The 13,044-nt window shown below is 36.8% G+C and overlaps 1 protein-coding gene across 1 annotated transcript in view; it reads right to left on the bottom strand.

Annotated features, from left to right (window-relative positions):
• Positions 1–13,044, bottom strand: part of LOC106879320 (coiled-coil domain-containing protein 85C-A) — a 42,039-nt gene that overhangs the window by 12,260 nt on the left and 16,735 nt on the right. The window contains exons 2-3 of the mRNA XM_052972834.1: positions 2,718–3,155; positions 1,278–1,470 (exon numbers count right to left, since the gene is read on the bottom strand). Of these exons, the coding sequence (XP_052828794.1) occupies positions 1,278–1,470; positions 2,718–3,089 (565 nt within the window). The 5' untranslated portion in view covers positions 3,090–3,155. The remainder of the gene's footprint in view (positions 1–1,277; positions 1,471–2,717; positions 3,156–13,044) is intronic.

Genomic DNA, 13,044 nt, shown 5'->3' with positions numbered 1-13,044 from the left:
TCAGTCCCACTGCGTGTCACCTTGGGCAAGTGTCTTCTACTGTAGCCTTGTGAGTGGATTTGGTAGACGGAAACTGAAAGAAGCCCGTCGTATATATGTATATATATATGTGTGTGTGTGTTTGTCCCCCTAGCATTGCTTGACAACCGATGCTGGTGTGTTTATGTCCCCGTCACTTAGCGGTTCTGCAAAACAAGGCCGATAGAATAAGTACTGGGCTTACAAAGAATAAGTCCCGGGGTTGATTTGCTCGACTAAAGGTGGTGCCCCAGCATGGCCGCAGTCAAATGACTGAAAGAAGTAAAAGAGCTTTGTGTGACACTAAATCCTTACTTACGAATATGTGTCTGGGCATCCAGCAGCAGAAACCATGCCAAATCAGACTGGAGGCTGGTGCAGCCCCTCAGCTTACCAGCCCTGGTCAAACTGTCCAAACCATGCCAGCATGTTCAATGTTGTGCTGGCATGGGTTGAGTGGTTTGACAAGATCAGATATGTCCAAAGACTGAACTGAGCTCCAATGCCTGCTTTGGCATGGTTTCTATGGTTGGGTGCCTAACATCAATAAAATCCAGCCTCCAGAATTCAAGATGAGCAAGGTCAAGTATTTAGCTCTAGATCAACCCAGATTGAGTTGACCCATGATCAAAAGTTTCCAACCACGACCACCCTGTCTGTTGTTTTTATGTCTATGATTACATTGTTCATACCATTGATTTTTTATGATGACAGGGTGTAACCTGAGGATTTGGTTGCTATTTCTAATAGGCATGGCTGTGTGGTAAGAAATTTGCTTCCCAGCCACATGGTTCTGGGTTCAGTCACACTATGACACTTTGGGCAAATGTCTTCCACAATAGCCTTGGGCCAGCCAAAGCTTTGTGAGTGGATTTGGTAGATGGAAACTGAAAGAAGCCTGTCATGTATATAAATTGTGTCTCTCACCACTATTTGACAACTGATGTTGGTGTGTTTTTTACATTCCTGTAGCATAGTGGTTTGGTAAAAAAGACTAACAGAATAAGTACCTGGCTTGGAAAAAAAAAAAAAAATTCTGGGGTCAATTTGCTGGACCAAGATTCTTCAAGGCAGTGCCCCAGCATGGCCACAGTCTAAGGACTGAAACAAGTAAAAGATAAAAGACCAGGAAACTGCAAAGATGCTCCTTTGCTTGCTTGACAATACCAAAGTATGTAACATTACTTTTACATAAAGAAATATGATGTTTTGGACAAAGATTTATATATTTCTATAAAATTCCATTGATGAAAACTTACAGTTTTGTCCTGACTGGTCACCGGATGGAGTCTGAGTTTGGTTGACTTCTTCAATTTTCTCATTGCCTCCTGTTGTCCCATTACTGCTGCCATCTCCATCATCTCTGTCGTTGTCAAACAAATGTTCTCGGCCCATGTAAAGACACAATTCTTGCATTTCCAAGTTATCTTTAATCAGTTCTTCTTGTTTCATCTTAAAAGATAACAACACAAATAATAAAAATGGAACAGAAATCAAAATTGAAAAAACAAAAATCGAGGACTGAATGCTCAAGCTTTACATTTGAGACTTAAAAAAATATAAGAAATGGGATTGGATTTATTTACATTATTTACATTTGACATATTTGTCCTCATCTCAACATTTTGGCTGATATACCCTCCAACCTTCATCAGGTGTCTTGGGGAAATTTCGAACCTGGGTTCTCATTCCTAAAGTATTTTTCAATGTTGTTATTATTACTATTATTGTCATTATTATTATTATTCAGGTCACTGCCTGGAAATGAACTTGATGAGGACAAATATCCGTCAAATGTAAATAATTCCACGGGATTTGATTTGTTTGACTAAAACCCTCCAATGAAGTGCTCCAGCATGGCCACAGAGCAGTGACTGAAACAAGTAAAAGAAAACATAGGATTTGAATTGCAAAATAAAAGACAAATTGTTGTCTCTCGCTGTTTAAACAAAGAGTAATTAATAATTCACTTAGCCTAATTTAATCCTACTAATCCAGTAATATTAATGGTATACTTCTGGGCACAGACAAGACTGATTAAGAAGCCATGGCACCTTGACCAATTGCATTCTACGTAAGCCTTGGGCCAACCAAAACCTTGTGATTGGATTTGGTTGACAGAAACTGTATGGAAACTTGTCAATCTCCCACTAATTGTACTGTATTTTCCGGCATACAAGTTAAAATTTTCAGACTGAAATTTACAGCCAAAAATGGCAGGTTGACTTATACACCAAGACGACTTTAGAAAGCCCTAAATTCCATGGGAAATGAAGCAGGCCTTGGAAAGATAGTGATAAGGTTTGCACTACATATTTACACTTCATACTACATTGTATGCAGGAAAATAGTGTTTTACTAGCTTAAAATAATGTAACATTGGATAATGTAGACCCAAGATTTTCAAAGAGATGCAATGATTACATTATAAACGCACCTGTGTTGGCATCATGTAAAAAGCATTTGTGCCAGCACCATGTAAGGGCATCCAGTAGCAGAAACCGTGCCAAAACAGATGACTGGGGCCTGGTGCAGTCATTCAGCTTGCCAGCTCCCTATCAAACCATCCAGTCCATGCCAGTATGGGAAACACATTAAATGATGACAACGATGATGATGATGAATACCTTTCTTCCAAAGATCAACTTATTAGAAATGACCTGGGGTTAAACACATGGAAAGTCAAGACACAAACCTACCTCAAGTTCTCGTAATTTTTCGTGGTAGTTCATCACCTCAGTCTGCATCACACTGGCTGTATACCGACCAAACTTCTGCCAGTCTTTAGCCAACTTCTTGCCACTTTGGCGCTCATCATCCAAGAAGCAGCACAGGTCTCGCAGCTCTTGATTGTCATCCTGCAGTTTTTGGTTGACGCTCTTCAGACCTCGGATCTCCATCAAGTGCACCTGTAGTCGTCGGTTGATGTCCTTTACCATGGTGTCATGGTTGAGCATCAAGTTTTTGTTCTCTGATTGCAGCTGCTGTACCATGTGTAATACTTCTTCATGGCTCTTGTGACGAGGATCTCCTTCGGCAATCCTACTTTTTGATATTAGGTTTGAGGTCATCGTTGGTGGGTCAAATTCATTTCATTGGTCAGCATGGAACAGCTAGACATAGCCATATATATATTCCTAAAAAAAGGGATATTATTAGAGACAGATGAAAACAAGAATTAAATCAATTTTAAAAAGGCGGCAAGTTGGCAGAATTGTTAAAATACCAGTCAAAATGACTTCTTCTGCTTTTACATTCTGAAGTCAAATTTGCCTTTTATCTTTCAGGATTAATAAAATAACAGTTAAGCACCTGAGTCAATGTGAAAAACTTCTCTCCTTAAAATTGCTGGCCTCGTACCAAAATTATAAAGGATTGTAAGGATAACAATAGAACATTTATTGATTGGGTAATTTAATGCTAATAGTAATAAAAACCCAAATTAATTTCACTTTAATATCCTTCAGTATCTTCTCAAAAATGTCAAAAGCAAAAGTGCTCTAGGTAATTCCTTAATTCAATTGAGCATTCCTACTTTTTATTTTTACTCCCACAACTTTCCTCAAAATTATGTTCTTTTGTTCCAAAATAATAAAAAAACATCTTATAGAATTCTCTGAATTAACCACCTAAATACCCTTAAAGTTTTTCATTCTACTCAATAAAACCTTACAGAAGTAAACTTAATTACTACTGGTTATATAAACCATGAGGTTTATGTCCCATCCAAAGCTAATTCTGTAATGAATGAAGAAGATCCCTTTTAGTAAACTTAATTACTACTGGTTAAATAAACCATGAGGTTTATGTCCCATCCAAAGCTAATTCTGTAATGAATGAAGAAGATCCCTTTTGTCATGAATGACCACAGGGTGCGCCTCAAAAGTTCCCCTTTGAGGCACAAGTCCGGGCAAGGCTGTTTGTGGATGACCAGCATCCCCTTTCCATGCCACTGATGTTATCCAAGGGAAAGGCAAAGACCAATACAGCTTGGCACCAGTGATGTCACAACTCATTTCTGCAGCTGAGTGAACTGGAGCAACATGAAATAAAGTGTCTTGCTCAAGAACACAACACATAGCCCGGTCTGGGAATCAAACTCACCACCTCATGACTGTGAGCCTGACACTTAACCACTGAGTCATTGCGCCTTCATAGTTCTATAACTTCACATGGTTTAGGGAACACTGGAGAAATGTTTGATAAGTAATGACAAAGATAAACTAGCACTCAGAGAGCACAAACCTCCACCAAGGAAACACCAACATCCTCAACGATTAGCCAGAGATGATTTTTAAAATGAGAATATCTGAAATAAACTTGACAGCTCTCACAAACAAGAATACTAAAAATTAACCTGACTTCTCTCAAAAATTAAGTAAAAAAAAACAGGAAAAATAATCCAGAATCTTTGTCCTGTACCAGATCAATCCCAAAATCTAATCAGTTTGTGCCAGTCATTAGCCCAAATATCCCTGAAAGTTTCATCCGAATCAATCCAGCAGTTTTTAAGATATCTTGTCCACAGTCAAACAAACACGACTGAGAACAATACCTCCACCTTTGCTAAGGCAGAGGTAATAAAGGAATTATTAGTCTTGTAAAATCAGAAAATTACAGATTAAGTAGAAGTGTCAACATACTTTCATTGAAAGAGAAAGGAAAAATCATTAACTTAATTCTAGTCAAAAGAACAGGGATGACAATACAAGCTAATGTTTCATTTCTTCTTTCCATTGGTGTAATTTTAATTAAAAATTCTTGATTCACAACACTAAGTATATGAACATTGACTTCGCATTTTTAAGTGAAATTCCTGCTTTAAGTAATTGTAGCCTCAGGGTTGCCAATTTAGTTAATTTCTAGTTAGGTCAAGTGTACCTTTCATTCTAAAGGTACAGTTTAAAAAGGGACCATGACGGGGTGGTAGATTGATTGGAAGAACACCAAACTGAATGCCTTGCAGTGTTTATTTGTTTTTATATTTTTTCAGTCATTTGACTGCAGCCATGCTGGGGCACTGTTTTGAAGTGTTTCGGTTGAGTGAGTCAACCCCAGGACTTATTTTCTTTTTAAAGCCTGGTACTGATTCTATTGATCTTGTTTACTGAACCATTAAGTTATGGAGACATAAAGCAACATTGGTGGTGAGAGAAACACGTACATGGTCTGATCAATAAGTATCCGGACTGTTGTCATAATAATGAAGCTAAAGCACGCAGAGTGATGCCGCTTGGCACAGATTGACCTTGAACTCTGTTGTGAATGTGCAGTAAGTTTTAATGTTCTAGCTCACTTCCACAGTTTACGGAAGAGCTTGGAAGGAAGGTGTGTAGCGTGTGATCGTCGTATTGACCATGACAGAGGAAGTTGAGCAAAGAATCGGCATCAATTTTGCCAAAAGCTTGGCGATACCTGTTCAGAGGCCTGCACATAGTTTTCAAAAACGTTTTCATCATTCTCTACACAATCAAGGAGATTTTGTGCAACTGGAACCCGAGTATCTTTTTGGTCAGTTGAAACCAGTTTTAGCGCAAACTTGGTAGACACGTGTCTCATACAATAATTTTCAGTGATAATGGACTGAACTGAACCTTAACTAATCTGCACATCCCCTGATAACTCATGGATGGCGATTTGATGATTTCCCCTCACAGCTGCATGCACATTTGCGATGTTTTTCTCAGTTCTGCTGGTTGCAGATCTCCCAGAACGTTTGTCAATACCGACACTTTTTGACCATCTTGGAAATGTCTGAACCACTCATACACTCCTCTCAATACACTTTCTGCAACTTTGTGTAGGCCTCTGAGCAGGTATTGCTATAACAACTTTCTCTGTCATGGTCAATGCGATGATCACACGCTACACACCCTCCTTCCAAGTACTGCTGTAAACACCAGAAGTGAGCTAAAACTGAACTCTGCTGTGCATGCACACTATGTCAATCTTTGCCAAGCGGCTTCACTCTGCATGCTTTAGCTTCGTTGCTATGGCAACATTCCGGATACTTACTGACCAGACCTCGTACATGCATACATACAAGATGTTTCTTCCAGTTTTCATCAACCAAATCCACTCGCAATGCTTTGGTCAGCCTAAGGCTATAGTGAGAGACACCCAAGGTACCATACAGTGGGTCTGAACCTGTAACCACACCACCACACCTACGCCTGAACCTGGAACATCACCACACCTATGCCTTGTTCTAATCCTTTGCATTCTGGGTTCAAATCCTGCCATAGCCTACTTGGTTGGAATTAATCCCTTCTTGTTTCATCTTTCACACCTCACATATCTTTTGCTGTTCATTTATGGAGTAAACGAATTTTGAGAATGTGAGCGAAGTTTGCTTCCCCAACCACATGGTTCTTGTTTAAAATAATTTATTATAACTGGTTTAGTTGCTGCTGAACAAAATACTGGTTTGGCTCACTGCAAATTTTGCAAGTGTAATTAATAAAGATGAAGTATTTGATTTAATTGGAACACATGAAATCAGGAAACTTATTAGTGCCTGTCCTATGAAAGCTTCAATATGTTAAGCCTAAATTCAACGAAATTGCTAGGTTCATGGGAAGCCTTGTCAGGTTTAAGAGCTATTATTGTGGGAAAATGAAATAGTGATTGCTTAGGTAAATGAAAAAATAATAAAGATAGTAAAATGAATGCTGTGAAAATGCTTGGGCTAGCAGTAATATATTTTAGTAAAACACGGAAGTTATTTTTACATAACTTGGTTTGGTGGAATTAGATAAATGTGATTGTTTTCACGATATTGTGAAAACTTTAAAAATCAAAATTTCTTTTTTGTTTTGCAATATAGCTAACATAACCATTTTATTTATGTTCATGGCTTAGCATTAAAAAGTGACTATCAAATCAAGACTCTTTTTCTTTTGAGACAATTTCATAGAATGTTCATGAAATCAAAGATAATCTAATAAACTGCACTTCTGTTTATGTTTTATATAATAAAACATTAACATCTGAACGTTTTCAAAAATTTAAAACATCGTTATTACTCGTTGTGGGAATCAAATTTTTATTTCCGTAATTGTGAAATGATGACATAAAATATGCACGGGCGCTTCCCTATTTCAGCAGTGCATAATCAAAAGGAAAAGATTTCGATGCATTAAATCTTATGGAAGGGACAACTTCGCATATAGGACCCGGGGTGATTTTTGGAAATATTGTTTTGTAAACAGTGCGTCCTTATGTCCTACCAAATACGGTAAACTAACTTTAAAGGACAATTGCTTCATATTAGAAAAATACCAAATTTATCTCATTTCAAATTGGCAGTATTTTTTGTCTAGCATTAGTTTTATTAAAATATGCTTTAAAAATGTATTATTAGGTTTTCAACTTCAGAAAATAGGTATTCTTTCATTAGAAGCAGTAAACTTGTCAACGAAAGAATGCCTGAAAATATAATGAAAATTACGAAAAAAAGCTTATTAAAATTATTTTCTTTTTTGTTTTCGTTATACAAAGCTCTCTCTATGTATCTCGGAGGTGTACACTCTTTGGTTTTTAGTTTTGTATTGACCAAGTGTATTTCATTCAATTTGCCATAAAGGCAGTACACAGATGTATTTATCGACATATAGTTTGGCGCGAAAGTAGACCGTTAAACAACAGGTGTGATCTACAGATCAATGTTAATTTGATTCAGTTATGCAAATTAGGCACTAACAACTGGAAATTTTCGTAAACTTAAACAACGTTACCATATCTGGGAGTAGGAAAACAATCTTCTTTTATTTTATTTTCATAAATGTTAAATAACTGACTTTAACTGATAATTGTGATTTTACACCACAAATTAGCTCTCTCTGTCTCTCTCTAATATACATATAATTTTAAATAGCATTGTTAAAATTTGTTGTAAGAATACATGGATTTATCAGGTTTTCGCTCAATGTAAAAATCACATCACATCGTAGAAAAGGTTTATTAAATATTTTTCCAGTGTTTTCTTTCTTTTTTTTTCTCTGTTTATTGTGTTACTTCGTTACACGGCTTAATTCAGCCGAGCATAAGCATGCACGTACCACATATACATACAGTGTTTTGGATTTGTATAGTTCCAATGTGTTGAGAGATCAATGACACGAACGTGACCGTCGAACGACACGTAAAACCCACTAAGTCTTCTTTTTTCTCTTTCAGATATTTGGACTGAATGCAATGGTTAATTGCATGACGTGCAGTATTTGCATTCCAGGCACGGTGTACTCTCTTCATTGTTAAAAAGACAATAAAAGTCTGAGCTGGAACGTCTTTGATAACAAATAAGCCTACTTGATCGGGGATGATCTGCATCGAAACGAGGTTTACTGAAAGCGTGAAAAAATGAAAACAATACACTGTGCCTAGACTGCAAACACTGCACCACATACAACTAACCACAGTTGCATGTCATATAAGAACGTAGGTGCCAGGCGAAGGCGTGTGCAGTCTGAAAGCATGAATCACTGGGTCACACCTGTCATTTAACGCACAATCTCCCAACCATAGATCTATTAATATACATTAGGGCAATATAAAACGAAACTAACACACTGTACGTACTCAAGGTACATAGAAACATGTTCAACTGTACAGGTTGAAATGGCGTAATATTTTTTAAAAACTACTAGAAACAAAATGTTTTTCACTTTCATTAAATGGTGGAAAACAAGAGTTATGAGGGGGGGGGGGGTTGTACCTTTTAACGAAATTAATATTTAAAATTACAAAAAAAGAAAACATTTAAATTTAGTTACGAATTATGGAAGTAAAAGTTTTCTCCCACCCCACATATAATGTTATCAAAAATATTCAGTTATTTCATAACTGAACAAAATCGACGGATCTATTTTAAAACGGGGGCCACATTTTTCATTAATGTTTTACGTAGTGTTTTTGGTACGGAAAGACTTTCAAACTTCGTATACTTATCTATTTTGTGTTATAGAACAGAAAAATATTTTTGTATTCGAATTTATTTCATGTAAAAAATTGTCTTATTTCGATAATTTCAACCAATCACTGACAAGTATTCAGTTGTTTACATTTACTCCTTTGGCTGATTAAGCGATGTAAAGCGTATTTAATCTCCATACCTTCGTTTTATTTGCTTTTTTCATTTTAAATTTGCTTTCACCCTAACCCTAACCCTAAGGTTAGGGTTAGGGTTAATTGTTTCAGAATCGTTTGTTTATGTAGTCGGCACTTAATGTATATCGGCTGAATGGACGTCAGTGATTGGTTGAAATTACAGAAATACAACTTTCACATGGAATAACTTATGGATTTCTTTTTTTTTAAGAAGACTAAGAGAAAAAGAGGTTTTATATGACACATTATGCCAGTGTTCCAAGTTTCAAAGTGTTTCGTTAATGAAAAATGTGGCCCCCGTTTTTGAAAAATCCAAATCGACAAATAATTGTTTGTGTGTGTTTGTATCATAAACATGCAATTTATGTTAAATGCGTTGCTTAATCCTAGGACCCCAACCAACGAGCCACACAGAGAAGATGTTTAAATTCTATTTCTATTTTATTGACTATTGCAATCCGCTGGGTGTTTTTGCGTGATACGAAGGGGTGCTGAAAAGTTCCTGGCTTTAAGGGTATCGCAAAAGGCTTGTTTGGAGGCCCAACCTTCTGAGTTCTTTTACAGAGCTTAGAAAAAGTGAAGGACTGCTGCAATAAATGTGTGAATCTGAGAGGGGAGTATGTTCAATAAAATCATAATTAACTGATCCTGTATTTTCTTTTACCCAAAGCCAGCAACTTTTCGGCACTCACTCGTATATGTACATAATGCTGATGTAATTACATATGTAATAATTAAATTATATATCATGCACTTTATTGTGCTTTGTCAAGGTCCGTGGGGAAAACGGTTGGGGAATGGTAGTTTAACCCAAATTAACTTTAAACAGAAGAAACCTTTGATCAAATGCATTCCAACCAAAATTATAACGTCCATTGTTGACAACTTATCTTCCCTTCCCCAAGAATAGTGCAGCTAGGGCTCCATTAAGACCTTTGCTGTCACAGATTTTGAAATTGAGTGAAAATTTTCAAATTTGGTATATTGATGTACTTTTTCAAGCTGAATCAGATTTAGTGATTCAATTATTCCAGAAAAACATTTTGGGAAAATGTTAGAGGTTTAAAGTTTGATCATTTTTATCCAGTTAGAAAACGGAATTTGGAAGCTAGCATTTTCTGCATGATAGCTGCCTATCATAAAATGAAAGCAAACATTAGAATGGATGAAGTTTTAAACAAAATGAAAGCAATTACATGTCACACACACACACATATATATATCTAGAGAGAGAGAGAGAGGGAGGGAAGCATGAGTGAGAGATATACATATACAGACTGAGTGAGAGAGTGTAGTAAATATATAGAGAGGGGAAGGCATAAGAGAAAGAGAAAGCCAGACAGACAGAGTGGGAGATTTGTCAACCTACGAGTTGAGTTGTTTCTTGTAGAAAAATTTTGATTTGGGATGTAGATTTTGAAAATTTAATCTGCTTTTCTTGAGGACGCATGCCTTTCCGTGGCATATTCAACATATATCACATACACTCATTTATGTCGTATATATATATATATATATATATAATGATGGTAGTGAAATGACGAGAGGGCGAATGAAAATACTTGATGAAGCGCATTTTCCTTGGATACATGATAATGAAAACACAATATCTCAACAATATACTCAAAATGTATCGAAACAATTGTAGAAATTTTAAATCAAGAATATCGCTCATTCATATTCTATAATATATATGTGTGTGCGTGTGTTTGGTCAGAAAAAGACGATTCCGCAATTTCTTTTGCCAAACAATCAGCACAAATGATTTGTTTATAATGATTAAATGTTTGTGCGATACATTAGCTCACTCCATCCATCACATCGACGTTGTCTGAACAGATGCACGGTGTACCACACGTCAAATGTCGAAGCGATCCCAGAGCAATGCGAAGTGCTCCAGAACACAACGCACCACTCGTCCCAGAAATTGAAACCACAATCTTGCAATCGTGAGTGCAAAACCCTACCCGCTAGGCCATGTACTTTACACTGTGTGTGTGTGTGTGTGCAGTTAGATGTACGACTGCTGCTGTTGAATTTAAAACTCCAAGTAGATTTTTATCATCATCCAATCTGCTTCTAGTACAGTGGTTTCATCACTGCTATACTTAGTGTTTTACTGGTTGTGATATATAGAGGAAATCAAGGATATATATCACACACACACAACAGTGAATCCAGACACGTTTTTCCTCTCATGTCTTTCTGTAGAAAAGCTTAGGCCCGAAACGTCAAAGACTTCCATTTTCCTAAGCGTCAAACGAATACAGGTACCTTGTTTGTCTCCTCAACTGTTTTTTGTACAAATCTGAACTATATATATGTCATACGACATGTTAAATGTGAACGTATACTTTTACCATCATGCATATCGGGAAATATGGTGTATGTTCAACAATTACAACTTGATCAAATTTCTTGGTGCCTATACAAAACGATGACTAATGATAATTTTCAAAAACAAAATTAATAAAATATAATCGCAACGAATTATTCATTTGTACAACTATAACTACTTTGTTACTCTCTTCCTCTTCCGTCTGTAAAACTCTTTCTCAACGTGTGTGTAGCGTTCTTTTACTCATTGCCTTCCACCAAGCCTAGTGTGTGCATTCATGTGGCACCTCTTACGTTAACCATGAATCTCTCTCACGCTTCCCATATTTTTACCATGTAAAGCGTCAATGGAGAAAATCAACCAGTTAACCAACATTTACATCGACTATTATTATATCGTCCTTAGTTTAAGATAATGGGAATGGGTTTGAAGGGGATTAGGTTGCTATTTCTAGCAAAGTAAATATAAGGTGTCAATTTGATATACATCGTCCTAACGACTAGAGCCAATGTACCAGAGTAACCTGACACAAGACAAATAAATACCTGTTGTCTTTCAACCGCTCTACTAACATCCAGCTGACCCTAATCTGAAGTTAAAAGCCATGTCTTAAGTTTGGAAATCCTTCAAGAGAAAATAATCTTAAACAGGATGTTACTGTCTTTGTTGATATTGCATCGTGAATGTGTATTATGCGGCGAGCGAGCGTGTACCATTGGACGTACGTATGTTTTGTGTGGGTGTGTGTGTGTACGTACGTACGTACATACTATTGATGTACGTATGCGCGTGTGTATGTGTACTATCGACGTCCGTATATGTGTGTGTATACTATTGACGTAGTATATTGTGTGTGTACGTACATACTATTGATGTACGGATGTGTGTGTGTGTATGCTATTGATGTACGGATACATGTGTGTGTATATTATTGATGTACGTATATGTGTATGTGTACTATTGACGTCCGTATGTGTGTATACCATTGACGTACGTATAAGTGTGTGTGTGTATACTATTGATGTACGTATACGTGTGTGTGTACAATTGACGTCCGTATGTGTGTGTATACTATTGACGTACGTATACGAGTGTGTATACTATTGTACGTATACGTGTGTGTATACTATTGTACGTACGTATACGTGTGTGTGTGTGTGTGTGTGTGTGTGTGTGTACTATTGACGGACGTATGTGTGTGTGTGTGTTATTGACGTACGTATGTGTGTGTGTACTATTGATGTACGTATACGTGTGTGTGATAGAGAGAAAAAATGGAAAGGGAATGAATTAGAAGTATTCTTTTCTACTCTAGGCACAACGCCCGAAATTTTGGGGGAGAGGGGTCAATCGATTAGATCGACCCCGACCCCAAAAGGATGAAAGGCAAAGTTGACCTTGGCGGAATTTGATCTCAGAACGAGGTCGACTTTAGAATTAGAAGTATTGCGCCCTTATATGTGAGTTTAATGTTAGTTTGCAAGAAGAGAGAGGTTAAACTCGTGCAATTACTACAAACAGCTTATGAATGAATATATGTGTATACATGTATGTATATATGCACATTCATTCATATATAT

Source organism: Octopus bimaculoides, chromosome 1, assembly GCF_001194135.2.
Source record: "Octopus bimaculoides isolate UCB-OBI-ISO-001 chromosome 1, ASM119413v2, whole genome shotgun sequence".
Classification (NCBI taxonomy): domain Eukaryota; kingdom Metazoa; phylum Mollusca; class Cephalopoda; order Octopoda; family Octopodidae; genus Octopus; species Octopus bimaculoides.
This window is presented reverse-complemented; position numbering and strand designations above follow the sequence as displayed.